This window comes from Clavelina lepadiformis, chromosome 5 (assembly GCF_947623445.1).
Source record: "Clavelina lepadiformis chromosome 5, kaClaLepa1.1, whole genome shotgun sequence".
Lineage (NCBI taxonomy): Eukaryota > Metazoa > Chordata > Ascidiacea > Aplousobranchia > Clavelinidae > Clavelina > Clavelina lepadiformis.
In genome coordinates this window covers 17,343,692-17,363,688 of record NC_135244.1, presented here as the reverse complement: position 1 = coordinate 17,363,688, position 19,997 = coordinate 17,343,692, and the positions used below count along the sequence as shown (strand labels likewise).

Here is a 19,997-nt window from a genome sequence, read left to right as displayed (position 1 = left end):
CATAGTGGGTGTCTGATTGAACTTATCAACGCTTTCTGAATCGTTGTTAGGCAGAATACTGCGGGTAAAAGATTTTCAAGATGAGCAGTAAAGCCACGATGCAGGGCATACTAGCATATATATAAACTAACCTATATAGGTTACAAATGTTTTAGAAAAGTTGAAATATTAGAATTGCTTGAAGACTATCTAATAAGACCAGGGCAGAAATGAGCACGGGCTTATTGTTTAAAGGCCCAAGCCGTAGGATAGAATTCACAAGGATCAATTCTGGGTCCGCTGTTATTCCTAATTTACGTAAATGACTTACCTCAAAGTCTAAAATTCTGTGACTCAATAATGTATGCTGATGACACAAATCTTTAATTTTCTGACGAAACACTTTTATTTAAGTTATTAAAAGCTTTGCATTTTTCGTTGAGGAATTTCCGAATTTGAAGTAGAGTAGCTTTTATGACTGAATTCTTAACTGCTTTCAGACGTAGGATTATAGACTAATTTGAGAAGTTTTCATTGCTCAGGACAAGTAGAAAGTGAAGAACTTCGGATAATGTTATTGTTTGTCGAACTATTTTGAATATTTTTTATGGTTCCTTTTTTGCAAAATATTATTTGCGTGATTGGTGCGTTATCAACTCTGGTACTAGAGTTGTTCCACTGGCATAGCTTGGACATATTCGGAAAATCTGTTAACGCAAGCCGAACTGCTGTTTTTATTTTTAAAAGCGTAAATATGTTCACAAAATCGTCACTTGAAAACAATGCTTGACATATTTTTCCAGTTGGGGGGCGCCCTCCCTCTAGTTACGGGTATAAATCCTCAAATTAAATTATCCGAAACTGCGGTAAATCGGCATTCTTCTTATTAGCAGTTATAGGTGCGGCCTATATGTTCACGTGTTTTACGTGGTTCTACTTCTGTATGCAGCGGTATTGCTGCTTACATTAGAAACAAAAATACATACAGCAGGTCTCTGGGTTACAAATAACGGATAAAAGAAAGTTATCGATACCCCGTTTATTTATAACCTTCTTCGATAACAAAGTCGTCCTCGCAAATAACAAAGTGAACACTTCACAGTACCAGCACAGATTTACAGCTTGGTTTTATGCAAATTAATAAATAAAAATAATATTTTAACCAAGATGAAGATGTAGCAGAAGATTGTTCAATAAGAAATGAATTAAATAATACACTGAAATAGCCTGAAGCATATTTTGGCATGATATATACGCGTGTCTCCGATAGTGAAGCTGTGCAACGTTTATGGGCAAGTTAGAGTTTCAAGAGGAACAAATCAAACATGACAACGCAAAAGGAACAGAAAACTGAGCAGCTTTAAAACTTAAACAATGCAAAAACTCTAATGTAGTACATAAAACAACGGGCTACGTACAGCAGCAAACAACGAAAAAAGAAAACACTGCTGTGAATTTCACGTTGCTGACGTCAAAAAACAATTTTAGAGAAGAAAAACAAAATCTTTTGGAAACTACCGACGACAAACAAACCGAAGGCAAAATAACCTAAAACTGAACACTGTTACACAAATTGACAAGTGTAAAGCAGTATACAACTCACATGTGTTTAAGGCATTTAACATTTTGATTTCAAAGGCACAGTTTTTATGATTCGATGGCTTAAGTATTGCGTTTAAGAAACTGTTTTAGGGCGTTTTCATTTATAAAAACTTTGCCATCGTCGGCGATGGGGAAAATGGTCTCGAATTTTCTCAAGGAGAGGGCGAAGGACACGCCAGAGCCGAAAACTTTTCTGACGGACTTATCCGCTTCGTTTGTCCACAAATCACGGAGACGAGACTTCGAACAAGATCCGTTCCGGCGGATAATATCAGCCAGCAGTTTCAAAGCTGCGACCTTGTTCGATGTTGTCGGATTGTTTGAAGATATTTTGACATTAGCGCCAACACTTTTAGTATTTGTGTCTGCATTTCTCATTTTAACGATTCGTGGGAGATCTGAACTGGTGTTGTTATCAGGAACAATGTCGCTGATGGATGGCTTAGGATAGGGTGAAACTACATGAGGGGAAGAATTTTCTTTTCGCTCATTCATTGTAGAAGACAAACATGGTTGTTGGCAAATCGGCTGACGCTTCCACGCTTCTTTATTACAATTCGATGAGGCAGGAGCGTGAGACGGAACTGTTGACGTCGTCGAAGTGATTTTTGGTGGCGTCGTCGGGCTACGTTTCGTGCGATCCTGACGTAGACTTAATCCTGAATCGTGCCGGCCGAACATAAACTTTTCAACGTTTCGTATTGCTGATATCAAGATCAAGTTGCGACAGATGGGTTTTACTTCGGCTGGGTGCAACCGAGTAAACTTGTCAGAAAAGCGAACCGCGATAAAATCACATATTGAGTCCAGCTTTTCTTTATTATCGGGCTTGCCGCTGAGATAAGAATGGGTTGTGTCGCGGACCTCATCGAGCAAGTCAGCAAACGGCAAGGTAACTCGCGAGCGATATGTGGCAGCTCCAAAATGTCTTAAACCTGTATATGTAACGCCAAGACCACCCATTTTATCGGCAAAATAAAAATCGTTGTTTGACAGTGCTACAAAATCGCGAACGTATGCCTCAAAAGCGAGCTCGCTTGCAGTGAAACGCTCGTTCTTAAATTGCTCCTTTGCGGCCTTGATAAATTGATCAGTCTGAACGGAGAAATTGGATCTAAACAAAAACTTTGTGGCAAACGACTTCAGTTTTTCGGTGCGCTCGAAACTGTGGGACTTCTTGTTTGCGCTCACAGAGGGCCTGCCGCTCTTTTTGTCGGCAGATCTCTTTGTTGACGGATCTGAAGTGGAATTTTGGGAATCGACCGGAATATAGGCATCGCTAAGCAACGTCGAACTTGAACTTCCTACAGGGTCGGAAGTCTTCGTGGCCGCCGTTTTCATCTGTTCGACAACTTTCCCGTGTAGTCTAGGATCCCTCGGTGGAGTGTAGACGGGGATGTTTGACGTATTCGGGCTGTTGACTGTCGATTCTGACGTCGCCGAATCGAAAGAGTTCGTCGTTTTACGGCTTCGTTTCGGAGGCGGACAACTGTCGTTGCGGATTACTTCGCCTTCTATGTAGTCGTTGCCCATTTTGTTCAAGATGTCTTCACAGGTATGTTGGTTGGTTGAATCTGGCAGCATGGGACTGTCATCTTCGCTCAAATCCATCTTCAATTCGTCGCTGCTAGAATCGAATTGAGTGTTCCTCCGTTTGCCTGAAATTTTGAAAAGCTTTTACGACGGTAAGTGTTTTGCTTGCTAGTTATAACTGTTAGTAATGGATGACAATACGCGAAAAAAAACAGAAAAAGTTACTGTTGGGTTGTTATTAACAAATAATATTACAGACTAAAACAAACGGTGGTCTAACATAAAGAGTAAACGCGATAATCTGTAAAATTCAACCTTTACTAATGCAGTAAACAGTTAAAATGTTTGTTCCAAAAGCTAGAAGCTAAAAGATTAATTAATAACTAACCGCAACCGCCAGTAAAAGTATAGCACCGTAAAGCAATCTAATATAAACCAAGAGTGTTGTATATATGAAAGATATGGAATAAACAAAAAGGCTAAAACTATAACCAACCTTTACAGGCAATTCTCTGCTTAGCGACTTTTCCATCTAAAGTAAATCCTACTCTATCGTTTTCGGCGATCAGTCCAAGGACTATCAGTTTCACCGACTTCGTGCACAAAAACGTAAACTCTTGGGAGAAGTTGGCTTCGACTTCCATTAAGACTTCATCAACACGCAGGCATTTGTCCTACATTGAAATGATATATCCATTTAGTCAGTAATATTTTTATGAACAGAGTCTGGTGATTGTAAAAACTATTGTTATTCTTATTATGCGAATGAGTGAGACACTACCGTAGAAGTACCCTATGAAGGGTCTCAAGGATATTCGTAGGTATAGTATAAAATAACAAGCCGCTAGATGGTGCCAGTGATTACAGAAAAAAAACAAAAACAATCTCACTTCCCCCCTCCCCCAACTATAGATAACGTTTCAGGCTCACACATTTTTAATAATTGTAACCAATACTTGAAATCCATATAAACAATATGTTAACATCTCCACTACGTTTTGAATTCCAGTTTTGTGAAAACCGAATTGTATACTATTGTGTCATCTTTCGGCTTAAGGTATAGGCCTATAAATTCGCAATTTAACAGCGACTTTGCGAATTTAGCCGCGTTCAGCGCTGTCTGATGATATCCGCCGGTTTTAATAAGAAATGAATTCATACACTAAATATCCAGTACGCGCTGGCTATAATTGGGGTGATATTATCCACCAAACTGATACATTATGCATCAGAACTGCTTTACATGTAGCCCAGGCTTGCTGAGCACGTCAAATTGCCCATCATTATCCAAATTAATTACATATAATGTTACAAGAGCCGCATTGCTTTGGATTATACCGAGAAATTAAAATAACGGCTTTTCAGTCACATGTAACAAAATAAAATTTAAATACTGAAAAAGGTATAAGATCATAACGCAACGCTGTTTGTAATACTGGATAGGCCTACATGTGAAGGAACTGTATCGGCGTTAGACACTATACTTGTCCGCATGCAAATCAAAAACTTTTATGTTGAACCAGGCCAACAGAATAAGTGTTACAAAGAAGAACTGTTACAATTACATTCAAAATTTTGCAGGTTAATCGAGGGTCCAAGAAAAAAATTACAAGATTCCTCTTTTTAAACATCTGGAGAACCAAGATAAACCAGTTTTGGGGTATTGTTTATGAACTCGTAGTAGAGAAAAAGAAAACCTTTAAGCAAAAAGGCAGTTTTGTTTAACTTGTGCTCATGTTCTGTCAAATTAAAAATGTCTAGTTGACTATGTATTTCGGTCGGCCAGTAGGACTATCTGGAAAAGTTGCATTCGGATGGTTTTAATTTAGGGGATTCCCCTTAGAGGTGTAGTGAACTAAATTTGACTTTTTACGTAATAAATTTGCATATTGCAATTGGTTTAACGCAAGACTTTACATATGTTATTAAAGAATTGTGCAGTTAAGAACTATAAAGTGGTGCTATGTGTAGTTTCCGGTGTGATCATGAAATTTCAAAACTTTCAAATCTGCAAGGGTTGTATGCTGACCGCAATTTGTTGCACGTTCACAATTAACATGCTCAATTGTGACAACACTGGACCTTCCTAAAAAACTACTTTGTTTGCAGATGATTGGGCTGATCAATATTTTGTAGTTTTTCTTTTCGAAATACTGAGCGCGATTTTATAAAACTGTTGGTAAATTTCCAGAGAAAACATAAGCTTAATTCTATTTTGGCGAACACTCAATGTCGAAAATAAAAGCTGTATGCAAGCAATGAGTTTTAAATTTGTCTATTCTCTAATGTATACTCTCTCTCTCCCTGCTAATTAAAAACATTAATGTATTTCGGGCATTTGGAAAACCAAGATATTTTTTGTCAAAGTTGTGTTCATGTTATTGCTGGGTGAAACAATTCTTGGTCATTCGAAAAAACAGGAGTCGAATACATTCGTTTTTTTATCAAAGTTCGTATGATAGCTAAGACAAATCACGTGGAATATTTCAACAAAACCAATTGCTGTCAGAAAAGGAGCCAATGCAAAATGATAAAAAATCGTTGTAAGAATATTTTCTGTTTTCTTAAATAACGTTTTATGCGGAATATTTTTTTTTAATTCCTATCTTTTTTTTTATTTTTTGCTATTTTATAGTATGTAACATATACGTTTACCATGTGCATTAGCAACAGTTTACGTAGCATTTTGGCTTGATATAGCTAACTTATCAAAACTTAATTCCTTTATGTCGATTATAAAGTGGTTGTTGAGTTTGACAACAGCAACAGTCACATCACTGGAGAGATCATAAAACACCTTGGTTTGCCTAGAAACACTTTCAGTATGAGCTTTGCACCGAGGCAAGCGCAGTTCAAGTCAGAATCTGATGAAAACCGTTTTAAAGTAAACAAACATTATTGTCAATATTTTGCTTGTGTGCGTTAACATAAATATCGTAGGGTAACTTTTGTGTTTGCAATGGTAGTTACAGCGTTTACTAAATTGAAATATTTTATTTTATTTCGGACCTTGTTGGGTTTGACAAGATATTATAAAGGTTGTAAAATGTTAAAATCGTGAGCTTGATTTTGGTTTCATAATATTTTTCAAGTTCTAGAGAGATTCATATCTCGAAAGAAATAAATGTTACATTTGCCTGTATAGCACAAACACTCGTAGGTTAATATAATGTGATCAATTTCGTATACATACCTCAACAACAGTTGTAATGAAGTCGTTAACCGTTTTATCGGACAGCTGCCCTGCTGCATTTTGTATGCTTTGACTTTCATCTAGTGACATCGTTTTCTTTTTCAGACAAACTGTCCCCTCCATGGCATTTACAAAAAATGCAGAATTTTTCTTCATGCAGCCGACGGCTTGGCATTGAATTATATTGTTCGGAGTATCATTGGATACTTTTTTTTCACGGAACCTCTGGTGAATCTTGGTAAATAGTAGGTTAATATCTAAGGGCTTTTGCTGGGTTTTCAGTAACTGGAAGAGATAATCTTTAAGCCTGCTGTCGGAGACACCGGTCAGGAAAGACATCCGTTTAATAACAACTGCTGGGGCTTCTTGAACAACCCGTACTTCAACAGGTTTATCATCAAATGTATTATACACAAGTTCAAAATTCTCAGAATTTGAAAGAGCTTTCCCTATTTTCGAAATAAAATGACCCTTAAACTTCGTATTTTCGCGAACGCTTTTCTTGTCTTTTGGGGACGTAAATAGATCAGCAGCCAATGATTCCGCTAGCGGTTCGATCTTGGAGACAGTCTGATGAGATGCCGCAAATTTTCCGAGAGCAATGTGGTGAATGGCGCTATTTGTGAGCAAATCTATACTTGTATAGTCTGGGCTTTCATTAGTCAAAGGTTCCTTGGCGTCATGCTGTACCTCATCAACGTCACTTTCGAATCCACCATGCGATGAATTACAGTCTAGATGTTTTTTGCTGATAGATTCCCATATCTTAGTCAGACCACTACCACCGGACGGTTTGTGACAGGCAGATTTATCATCCGTTGAACGCTTTTTCTTCTTACGCGACAACCTGTCCTTCGAAGAATGTCTTGTGTGTTTCTTTGAAACTTTGCGTTTCTTTTTCTTTTTGGAGCGCTTGACGATATGATGCGGAGGTGATTCTCTAATCTCCCCATCACTATATGAATCAATGATAATAACAGTTGAATTGGAGTCACAATTGTGAGAAAGGTTTGGTGAGATATTTCTAAATTTGTAGAAGACGTGGTTATCTTCTACTGAAAACACGGCTGGGTACATCAACAGGTATCTACGAAAGTACGTCATATGATGTTCAAATATGCCAGAATATGATGCGATTTTACCGAAAATGAACTCGCGCTGCAATTGTGAGAGACAACCGAATTCCCAAACTGTCTGAAGGAATTTGTTCAACGACATTCGCTTGGAGTCGGCTGGAAAACACTCTTCGCAAAACGTAAATGTCTTTTCTTCAAGCTGAGTTTTGAAGACAGGATAACCAAGTGGTGATGTCTTTCTAACAGCTGCGACAAGATTGCCGACAACAACAAAATCATCTCGATATTTTTGAAGAAATGCTATCAGCAGGTCTTCATTTATGAAGTAGTGAACTTCGTCGAACATTCTGCCTAAAATCTCGTCACAGGAAACCGTTTCCGATAGGATTTCATCCAATATTTTGTGACGTAAGATTTTGCACAGTTCTGTACTATTGGGTACTACATAAAGAATAAACTGAAATTTCGTGCCATAAATTTCAAGAATATGCGTCATTAAGTTGCCAGGAATTTCTTTTAAGTACTGGTACAACTTCTTAAGGCGATGCTTTGAAGTTAAATCGGAACGAAGAATGTTTGTTACACAAGTAGCGAAGTCGTCGATCATATATCCAAATTCTCGTTTACCTTCGGAAGCCAAGCGAGGTTCGATGTTTGATAACAAAGGGTCTGGTAGTGGAATTGCGCTCAAAACAGTTTTTGCTGCATCGATAAAAAAGTCATTTGAATTTGAGCAGTTTGTTACAACGTACTTCATATCGGAGCAGTCCAAAAAACCTACATCGCCATTAGTTAATTTGAGGTGAATGTCCGCAAACCTGAATGATGAAGCATTTCGGGCAGAAATGAAGTTCCTGATTTCGCTGGCAATCACGTTATTTAAACGGTGTTCAAATCTTGCTGTTAAGTCAGAGTTGGTGCAACGAGCAACAGAAAGAAGGAGGGAATAAAATGTCTGAGAAAAGTTTTTTAAGCAGATCTTTGCGGACATGGAAAGCTGCTGATACTCAATAAGAAACTCTATGAAACTAATTTGTGGGGTTATCAGTTGCTTTAACCTTGGCATCGCTTTGATATCATCAAGTGAAATTGAAGTCGTTCGAGCGGGAGAAACGTTGACCGTTTTTACAGGAGACAACAAAGAAGCTACAACATCCCTGGCAAAAACTTGATCATTGTCCAGCTGAAAGCGATCTTTAAAATTTTGAAAGGTTTTGCGCATAAAGTCGCAATCAACCAAGACAAGGCCACAACAATCATTTAAACATTCAGTTACTTTCTGCAAAGTGGCCGGTTTTGACAACAATTTCAAGAGAAAAACTTTGTTTTTAACCAAAGTCATCAAACGTGTTATATATTCTTTGTTGTCAAGCTGTGGCTTATAACGTTCGGCAAGTTCAATCAGAAAGTACATAAAACACTTATGCGTGTTTGCCATTTTCTCCATAAAACCGACGTCAATTTTTGACAAACTGCTGACAATGGATGGCCAGGTTACCGACGTGGACAGAAGTGAAGTGCAAAGAGACCAAACATCATCTGACACAGGCAAGGTATTTAATACTTCAATGTCTTTGTCAGCGACCTGCAAGCTTTCATCGTTTTCGTTCCTCTTTTTGGCAGCAGGTATAGGTATCACGAACTGAGCTCGCGGTTCGGTATTTGAAGAATCATCTGGTCTTGACACACGATACACCAAAGATGATTTGAAAGCCGACTCACTTGCTTTAAGCTCCAAATGCTGCGGGAACTTCTCTATAGCACTGGTAAGAAAATCAATGTCTACAAAGTGACATTGAGCGCGGCTGACTAATGGAACGAGCTCAGCTGGTGTCCGTGGTTTACCGGAAACGTAATTTTGTGCTTCCATGACTAAAGCCAGCTGGAGACTATCCAAATAAGCGTTGAATGTCAAACCTGTGTTTTTTTGGCTACAGTTGTATTTTGCCAAATCCAACAACCAGGCAATGAAATTAGAATTTGAATGCAAGTTCAAAGATTTCCAAGAGTTAAACGCTTTAACCAAACATTGCATCGTCACACCTTTTTGTAAAGCAGCCACAACGTCAGGATGGGATCTATAGAGAAAACTAAGTTGCTCTTTACGAGGGTCCAACTTGTGGTCAGAAGACTTGATGGAAGTATCATGTTTTAGCAAATCTATCGGTTTTTCTTGGCCCGAGGAGATTTTTGCTTTCATCACATATTCAGCGCCGTTGCGCATCTTTAGGTCAAACTGTGGAGACTCTACAAACATTTTCCTGAGAAAATCAACAGAGACAAATTTGTGTGCATGCATCAAACGAGCCTCCATCTCATCTAAGCGAATGCTTACAACCGCAGTTAAACCAACGTCTATTTTGTCTTTAATCGCTTTGTGAATGTATTGTAAAAGTTCATCAGCCATTGAAGGTTCAAAGCCGTTTACAGATGGATCTACCAGCCATTCCACGAACGACTTGTGTGTTTTTAATATCTGAAATCAAAATTTAACACTACTGCTTGGAAAAATCTTGCCGTGTGATGAAAGAAACATTAGTAAAACAGCACGCATGTACGCTCTCATCCTTCCAGACTTACCTTATTCACATCGTCTTTCGAAAATTGTCTAAACTCACCGATAACTTCAGCATACTTCATATCAGGGTTAAACAATCGCTTTGCAGTGTTCATGGCTGATTTTTTCTTTTTCTTTTTTAGTAGATTTCCCAACATTACCTTAACACTGTGTACACACATACACAGCAGAAAGTCACACTATAAAAAATAGCAGTACTACACAAAATCATCACAACATATAGTCCGGTACTTTCACTATAAAAGATAAATAGCATAAAATGTATCTCTGATGAATAGTAAATAGTATAAACTTCAAAGGAAGGCTACCCTATACCAAATCCTGTAAAAAAGCATATTACGAATTCTAGTATTATACATTATAAACTTTTGTGTAGTTTCCTATAATTTATCTACAAGCTTCAATGAGGAAAAGACAACTAAGTAGCAAAAAAGTTCAATTTTTGTAAGAAAATTAAAAAAATAAGCCAACAATACGTAACATAATAGTTAAACAGCGTTAAGTCACGTACTAGTTTTTTACAGTATAATTGTCAAAATGAAACATATATATATATATTTGCAAGAGGCAAGGGCTGTTCAAAAATCAAGGAATCATTGAAATTTTGAAAAAGGTATTAGGGAGGCTGTTCTCGTAAAACATCAGTTTATAGATTAAGAAGCTTAAAGAAACAAAAAAGTCCCAGAAAACACTACCAGGTTTGGAAGACCATCACAATGCAGAAGTGAGGAAAACATCTCATACAAAAAAACTATGAAAACAAACGAATCACAGTCACAGAACAATGTAATGAGACTGGATTAACGCAAGGATCAATTCATGGCATTTTGAAATAAAAAGAAATGGCAAAAGTTGCGGCAAATTATGTACCAAACGTACTAAAAGATGATCAAAAGGCAGAAAATGTGAGAATTTGTAACAAATGGAAACAATTTCAGATGTCTGATTCTGACTGATTAAATAATTATAATAATTGGGTCTACATTTGAATAATGCCCTGTAGTTACTTGCCAATAGTTATTAAAATTTTTATCACCCATCTCTGCTCCTCAATTACGCATAAGTCAGCCATAGCTACAAAATTAGAAAAATCAGGTCAATATCACATTAAATCTAATCCTATAATTTGAGAAGCAAGTATTGCATACCAATAGCTTCATAGCCACACCATTTCAAGACACTAAGCTCAGAACCCCAATCATTCATATAAATATAGTACAAGTTATGGTTACTTGTAGTTTCATTTAACACATGTAACACATTTCACCCAAGCAAAATAGATGTACACACAGGTCAAATGTAAATGTCAACAGAACAAATTACACGAAAACAGAAAATGCAAGAAGTATATCGAAAATACACTCATGAAATAATCAGATACATCTCTGCCCACAGAATTTAAAAAGGCAAGCGCATGATGATGACGAATTGTATGCATTATATTAATGGCGTAAGTGTATAAAAAATTAAACATGCACATATTTACATTCGGGGTAACCTACAAAAACCTTACGTTACATCTAAGCTTCTTTTTGTGTAATTTTACCAATTTTTAGATAACTACAGTAACTGCTCAACTTACGAACATGTTACGTTCCGAACAGCAGTTCGTATCTTGAATTGTTGGTAAGTTGGTACTGCACAGTTAATTGGTGTACAGAGCTATATATGTCTACCAAACATTTGTGCATCACATACGTAACATGTTACTTAAGCTGTTTTCTTATTTTAAAGACACAAAAATAAAATAAAAACACGAAACGCAATTGTCTCTAATCGTTGCATTGTGTTTATATGAATATACAAATAAAGTATTTTATGGAGTTACAGTGGTCCATCGACGTTTGAGTCAAGGTCAGAGTGGGAGGGAGTGTCTGAAGAAGGCATGAAACAGCATGCTCGGCTTTATTTGCCCTTAAATTATTACATTATGTTGATTGATTTCTGTTCCTTTGAATCTTGTGTTCTACCGGCATCCTTCTGATTGCCTTAATAATTAAGGTCATTCAATTAAACATGCACAACATACAGCCCACGGGCCGCATACGACCCATGAATAGTTTAATGCAGCCTGTATAACATTTTTCGGTTTATTACCTCGATTTTAAATAAGTGCGGACTTGCTTATGTATTGCATGATCTCACATTTTTGATGTAATAATTAGCGAAAACAATCCAAGCTTTGTTGTACTGTCTCTGCACAATGCGCATAGTTTAGTCATTTCATTTTTTCCTAACTTGACTATATCTCTTATTCGACTGTATCGCATTGTATACACGTTACAATGGTTACATCAACGTTAGTATGCGGCCCGCAAAAAATAGTTTTTCTTGTTGCGGCCCTTGTGGAAGTTATATTAGATTATTACAGTTCAGACATCGCCGCAAATGTACTTGGAAAGTCATTAAACTCAAGTAGCATTTCACATGTCGTACATTCCGCTCTCGCATTATTGTTCTCATTGTCTAACCCGTAGGGTCAAGCCAAGATGGGAGTATCTTTCATGCACCAATAAGCATTACGAATTAGCTTCATCTCGATGATTGGACATTTAATATTGTATGCAATGCCCGCGGTTAATATCGTAATGGGTAGGCCTAAATAAAGAACTGAATTTGATGCTGTACGTATCTACGAATGTTCGTACGTCGGATGTTTGCAAGTTGAGGAGTTACTGTTTCCTCAACAAAACTACTAACCACCAATTCACTGATGTAGTGGTAATCTGACTAAGCATATTATGTGGGCTTAGTTTGATACAGGGCTTGAAAAGCTCCAGTAGTGAGAAACAATTGCTAAAAGACTTTCTCAGTTTGAGAAAAATATTCTGAACGATATTAAACCATTACTAACCAAGTAATGCATTTGGTGTATATCTTGTGCTGCTGGTGCTAAGACTAGCCAATTCAATGCTGCAGTATTTGTACCACGTGGCGCTTTTAAAAAAAAAACAGGTTTATAACTTTGTCTCTAAATGGTTTCAAAGTGTTTCTGCTCTGATGGTAAATAAAGTCATACACTTAGAGTTAAAAACAGTGTTTGGAAGTTAAATCACTGACCTTTGTCACTGTAGTTCTTCTTTCTATCTTTCAAGACGTTTGATAATCTTTGGTAAATTTATTTGATAACTATAAATTTAAATAACACAGTCTGCAACTTATCTGACCACTTTTGCAACTACAACAGAATTGTAATAAATCTTGTGATAACTAGGCAATGTGTATCTTATAAAAATAGTTTGTAATTAAACAACAAATCATGTTGTACATTATGTCCAATAATAATTAAACTATATAGCAAGTAAATATAAGAGAATTGTAATTAATTATGAGTTAGCTTTGTGTTCTGGACATATTTAAATTTCCAGTAAAACCTGCTGCAAATAATAATCCACAAATCCTTCAATTTAAACATACTATTTTTTCTGCTACATTGTAAAATGCATCAAAATTTAGCAGCAACAAAAAGATACTAAACCAATAATTTTAATATGTAGTGATGCTGCAATATTCATGCAAAGACAAACGGCTACAAATCACTGTAATTTAAGTCAGGATCGTGTTCATTGATTACCCCATACTTACAAATGTCCAACAATTACCCCCACAAACAATAATATGTTGTACAGATAATGGTTGCATTCTATAAAATTTTCATGACATAATGTAGGTTTTGCCATACAGCCAGGCATTATGTAAACCTATTTGAACTCTTATGACAAGCAAATCATTGCTTCCTAGAGATTAATATTGCATCGATAATACCATATTCCATTTAACTAGTTGGAAAACTTAAGGCGAAATAAATTAGATTACAATACAGTTTTTGGTTGTAATTGTTTTGTGATAAAATCATAAAAAACATTTATCATAAAATGGCCGAACTACCTGTGTTTATTGTTGAAAGAAAATGTGGCATGACAAGAAGCCTGAGAATCATCTCCTTTCTTTTTGTGTAAGCTATATGACATGTTTTTTAAGTGGACTAGAAATAATAACATCAAACTAAGTTGAAATCATTCCCTTTAGAACCGTACAATGCCAACACGGTTTATTTCAGATCAGACAATAATACACTAATCCAGTGGTTTTTAACCTTTTTCATCCGCTTTCCCATCGACTCCAATCACCAAACCCGAATTTCCCCTTCTGTTTATTAAAGTTTTTAGCTAGAGCTCAAGTAAGCCTCACTTTTAAGCATATCTCACCAAAAACTAGAATTTAATAAACTTGTTGTAATGACCAGCAAACAAATAACACAATGAAAGATGTGTTTTTTTAATGCCAGCGCAGCAGAGATAGTTATCTCAATAATAAAAGATAATGACACCAGTGCCACGACTGACAATATTGTAGATGCAACGTACGAAGTTTTTTCAAGAAAGCTTCTAAGCTTACTGGTGATACGCACTAAAACATTAGTAAGCACCGGTGGTGCACCAGCACAAAATTTAAACCTTTGCAACAAATTTTGAATAAGCATTTACACCTGCAGAATATGTTTTAAACTGTGACGTCCAGTTTCTTCAAGGCTGAAAATGCGATCATTGTAAATACAATGTATTTTCACTACAGTTCTATTTGTTTGCTCATAATTTGATGCTGTTACAGCTACTTGTTTGGCCCTATATTTCTGAAACATACCAAAAATACCAAGTTTACGCAGATCAGTAATGTATAGCCTAGTACTGGAATTTATTTAACATTAATTGAGGTGTAAGTTGGCTACACCTCTTTGGTTGTGTAGAGTCTATAATGTATGTTCGTCTACTACAACTTTTTTGTGAGTCTTATTTTCATATACAAAGGAATTGCATAGGTTAATTATTTCCCACTGGTTAAGAACCGATGCACTATCCCTTAACCATTGCGTCTCTGACCGGTCCGGTGCAAATAAAAGATAACTGGATTCCACAGCAAAGCAATATCTACTTACATTTTGCACAGTTCAAAACTTATTAAGAAAACTTTTAGAGGAATTGTTTTTGACACATGCTTTTATTTGTTAATGCGCACAACTACTCACTCCACAGAACAATCGGTAAATATGTTGCACGTGCTTCACAAGTGTGTAGTAATCGCTGTTTCTGTTGAGCACGTAGTTCAAATAATTTTCGTTTGGCGGTAAATAAAAGTAACCTTCCCGCTAAACCAAATTTATAAAACAATGTTTTTTGTGTAAAGTTTTCTTCACAACGATTCGAAAAAGAAGGGGAAGCATTCTGCCCATAGATCATAACCGCTATGCGTTAAGCAAAACAAAAAAATACGCTTAGTAAATTTGCTTAAAACCCAGTCAGCGTCTGTATTATGTTATAAAACCTTTTGAAAAAAATGCGGTTAAGTTGAGTTTACATCTGGCAGGCTAAAATTGAGAAGGCGCTATACATTTGTTTTTAGCTCTCGAACTTTCCTATTTTCTGTCAACTTTGTCTGTCTGTTTACCTTATTCTGTAGTAATCGTAGCGCAGGTTGATACGAGTAGGCCATCTGACTCGAAGGATAAACTTGGCTAGAGCGTAGCTTCTAGTTATTTATTAAGCCTACTGTATATTAAACCAAGGCACACAGGCCTAGAAAACTTCAGTTGAATAGATTATATAATATTAAATACAGAGAATCTGATTAATTTTCACTTTTAATGCTTTTCATTATTACTTTAAATAATCGCGAAAAATTACAACAATATTACTGTTCATAAGAAAGGATTTTAAGAACCCAATTGCCATCAAGCGCATCTCTTTACAGTACAATATCACGTAACGAGATTTTTCTCAGAGCGGTTACGATATATCCGTTCATTCATACACGCGCTCACTTTTCTCTCAATTCCCAGCATGCAACGGTACATATCTACAATGAGTTAAAGCATTAAAGAAATAGAGTTCCAACTCGAGGCGCAATGCGCTTATCAAACAGGAAATGTTTCGGACTCGAAGATTTATAGGTTACGTGTTAATTCTAACAAGGGGATCTTTAATGAAAAGAAATAAGTATCAATCAACACTGTCTATTTTAGAATGACAATGCAGTTATCATGGGGTCAATCGTGCAGAAAAACATGTTTACCGATTAAGTTGTCAATCACCATAACATAATTATATCATCACAACTTGGAAGACAATGGAAACAGCTTCTTCCAAAGGGAAAGCTCAATAGGCCTATATATATGCGGAACACAGAATCCGTGAAAGAAGGTATCAATAGCACGTGACTAACAATTGAACACAAATGAAATACAAATACGTTATAGTTAACTCGGGTACATAATACGCAACTGGGGCAAAAATTCATGAGGACAATGTTAGCTATATGAGCTAATTACACCAAAAAGAGGTATTTATATCCTGGTTACTACACAAGGTGATGTTATTATGAAAGTGCAATATACAACAGTGGTGAATATCACGAAATTTTACGTAAATGTTGTAGAATATTGCAACTTCTAGGTTTGTTAAAACGGGAAAAATAATTTACCAATGAGGGCATTTACGAACGATGTAGCAAACACTAACTTCCAGGTGTGTCACAAAAGGAGCTGCAATGATTGATATAATAAAGATAGAAGATCAGCAGATTGGAGCAAAGGCATACTTTTTTTAGGAAAAAGGCAATAAATTCGGGCACAAAAGCTCACGTTGCAATTGTGTTACATAACGTGATGCACGATCTTACTCAATAAAATCTAAGACAGCACAGCGCATAACGATGCACAATGATGGGAGGCGTTTGAATTATGTTATGTAATCAGAAGATGTTGTTATGTTAATCAAGCGACAAATTGATAGCAACAAACAGGTGCCTACAGCTCCATCAGTTTCGGAGATAATGCCTCAGTAAGCAGCAACAAATACCAACAACTTGCGTTAGACACGTATTTTATTGAAAAGATGCGAACGTCTGTTACAGTTATTGTGCTTTCACGGTAGAGAATAGTGATAGATCCTATCCTGTAATTAATCATAATGGCAGAGTATGGGCAAAAATACTCAGTAAGTTGCAATATCTAAGTTGTGGGCGTTCTTATACGCCTAGCGTACAATGACACCAACAGAAAAACAGATAGCTTTCTAATCAGCTGCACCTGCAATACATTGTTCAGTTGTGCCGAATAAAATAGTTGGGTTTAAAGTGGACTGCGATATTTTTCACGACTTTCCAGATGTTAACATCGCACACAATTGCCATAACTCGTGCTGACCCATACAACTGCCATAACTCGTATAATATTCAAAACGGAGGTCGGCGACCAAGATCGTTATACTGCAGTGATAGACATACATGTCAATGCTTGCGCAAAACAACAGTTGAAAGATGAAACGTCAGTTAATATTTTCGGCTAACTTACTACAGCAATATATTGACTCCGTTTATTTCGAGTTATGTACACGTTTTAACATACAATAGTTGTGAGGCGCATCTTGAAAACTGCCGTTTTACAAGTTTTATAAGACTTCGATTTCACCAGGTCATTCAGACGTTCGTTCTGGTGATTCGGTCAGCTCGCTCTCTCTCTCTCTGGTCGCAGATAAAACTGAGAGCTTTTATGTGTAGATGGGGAGTTGAAATAAGCTTTTCCCAAAAAACGTATTTATAAATGTCAATCATAAGTTGGAAAACATATTGCAAGAGGTGGTGCAATGTTATTAGAAAAGACCACCCAAGCCGGTACAGTCTAAGCAAAATTTCTTTACTCTGGACTGTGTAGTCAACCTTGTAATGGAAAGTGGGTACATGGCACCTGAACTTGAGAGGTTGACCCACTTCACTACAATAAGTACTTGTTGAAATGTTTATTGTGGGTGATAACATATGAGTCTCATGAGGTCGTTGTCTGCTTTACTCACCCTCAGATTTAATTGTTCACCTTGACGGCTTATTGTCTGAAGACTAGCTTGAATTAGCAGTTATCGATATTATAATGACTTGTTTTCCACTGCTATAATATATTACCAAAGTCCTTGTTGGCTTGTAAAGATGACAATAAAGTTGTCTATCTTAACACTGAACTTCTTCAGATTGAATTCAACAATGGTTACACAGCAATGACAACTGTACATACTGATTATATTGAAGTTTCTTTGAACAATTACATTTAGACAAAACATTGGCACAGCAACAGCATAAAGACATCCGTGTTGCAGCGATGATCTTAGTAGAAAAAAATGTATAGAACAGCTGTGCATAACTCACGCAAGATAGGCAGGCATGACATTTATGTCACGACTTAAAACGGAAAACAGGAAATCACGGGTACGCAATGCCATGCATCACTGACGCCATGCTTTGCAAAGCAGACGTCCGAAAACAAGAATTCTACACTGTATTCGATCTGTATATAATTTATAATAACCCTTTATTATCACAAACTATAGGCTCAGATTTGACGACTTTGGCAGAAGCTAAGTTGAAGCAGGTTGATATTAGGGTTGGATTATCCGGATAGCGGTTAACCGGTTAACCGGTGAACCGGTTAACCGCAGGGTTTTTTTCTATCTGATATCCGGATATAAATCTGCCGGTTAACCGGTTAAAAGTGTATCGTTGCTAATGCGTTTTACACTTTCTAATAAGTTTGAACATTCTTTGTTACGTAGAGGCTGACTCCCGCTGAGCGCAATTAAACCTTTTTTCACACTTCTATTGTCTTATACCAGGGGTGGGCAACCTTTTTGAACCCGAGAGCCGCTTTGGTTGTTAAATTTTTACTGACGAGCCAAGTCATAAGAACTTATGACGTCATAAATAGTTATATCGTTTAATTTTTCCATATCTGCATTCCTCAATCGAAAAATATCATTAAATTTGAATAATTAACAACTTGTCATGAATGCTGGCCTAAATAAGGAAAAGAAAAAGAGAGAAACGTTCATAAACGGTAGTCTTGGTAGCCTATACAATTTCTTTGAAATTTTACGATTCGACTAGAAGAGCCACAAAAAACATGCCGGAAAGCCGCAGTTTGTCCACCCCTGTCTTATACTTTCAACTACGGTACTCGTAAAATGCACGAGTGAAATTTAGTATCACGTCACAAAGAAAGCATAATGAATGATGCATTGTGCTTTATAAGGAGGGCGTTGCAGAAGCAGTGAACATTAAATTTGCGTGATTTTTCTCGTATTCGCTCGTACTGCGCGTGTGCGTAGATCTGCAATAAAACTGTGTAATGATTTTACAATCCATTTTTCATGCAAACCTCGTGAAATCGATTGTTTCACTTAGCAGTTATCTAACCGGTTAACCGGTTAGATAAATTCCAAATATACGGATATATCCGTTATCCGGATAGCAAAAATTATTGATATCCGAACTAACCCTAGTTGATATCCAGCTTTTGCAACCTTAATTGGCAATAGAGTAAAGCTTTCCCTATTAAGCAACACCGCAAAACCGACACGGACCTTTATTAAAAGGGGATAAAATAAATAGACCCATTATGGCTACAGTAGCCGTATATATATTGATTTATAGCAACCTACAACAGATCGGTGTTTTTTCGTTACCATATTTTGAGGTATTGGAGAAAGGCGAAAAGATGGAAACGTAAATTACATTTATACAATTAGGTAATTGATTATTTTGATATGTAATAACAGCGGATCAGCCTCTATAATTACAATCGCTTTATGGTTATGATAATTTTAGGCCAGATCAATGAATGGGCCAAATGGACTTGACCTACGTTTTCAAGGGAGCTCCTGTTTGCATACCGCATTGACTGACTTGAGACTGTCAATAAAACACAAACTAATAACACAAAAACTTGCCGCACTACGCGCTTCCGTGCATTTATCGATCGTGTGTACATTTCCCAGGCGTTTATTAGGGATGTAACTTACACAACGACAACCTACCATTAAAGTTTATTATGGGACATAAATTTTACATCTGGTCCTGATTCATTATTTGCTCAGGACAGCCTTGGATGACCTAACGTTGCGTTGAAAGGTGAAATATATATTGTAACAACGAGTCTTATAAAAAATACGTCATGTCAATTTCCAGCTTGTACAGCACTAGACAGACCCACACA

General features: G+C 36.8%; 1 protein-coding gene across 8 annotated transcripts; it reads right to left on the bottom strand.

The window, feature by feature from the left end:
- Positions 1 to 1,003: 1,003 nt before the first annotated feature.
- Positions 1,004 to 19,266, bottom strand: LOC143458892 (uncharacterized). Of its 8 annotated transcripts, XM_076955792.1 has the most exons (6): positions 13,022 to 19,266; positions 12,816 to 12,898; positions 9,964 to 11,949; positions 6,308 to 9,859; positions 3,611 to 3,788; positions 1,004 to 3,239 (listed from the first exon to the last, which is right to left on the bottom strand). In XM_076955792.1, exons 3-6 carry the CDS (start codon positions 10,120 to 10,122, stop codon positions 1,642 to 1,644), a joined length of 5,487 nt encoding a protein of 1,828 aa, XP_076811907.1. In that variant the 5' UTR covers positions 10,123 to 11,949; positions 12,816 to 12,898; positions 13,022 to 19,266; the 3' UTR covers positions 1,004 to 1,641. The 8 variants fall into 8 exon arrangements, with proteins under 8 accessions (XP_076811907.1, XP_076811904.1, XP_076811905.1 ...); XM_076955789.1 differs by having other exon boundaries at positions 12,059 to 19,266; XM_076955790.1 differs by having other exon boundaries at positions 12,816 to 19,266.
- Positions 19,267 to 19,997: the final 731 nt, after the last annotated feature.

Excerpts from the sequence above, each read along its gene's own strand:
- LOC143458892 (XM_076955787.1), bottom strand. The coding sequence starts at position 10,122 with ATGTGTGTACACAGTGTTAAGGTAATGTTGGGAAATCTACTAAAAAAG. Across the intron at positions 3,789-6,307 it reads TCATTACAACTGTTGTTGAG|GACAAATGCCTGCGTGTTGA; the intron begins GTATGTATACGA and ends ATTTCAATGTAG. Across the intron at positions 3,240-3,610 it reads GCAGAGAATTGCCTGTAAAG|GCAAACGGAGGAACACTCAA; the intron begins GTTGGTTATAGT and ends TCAAAATTTCAG.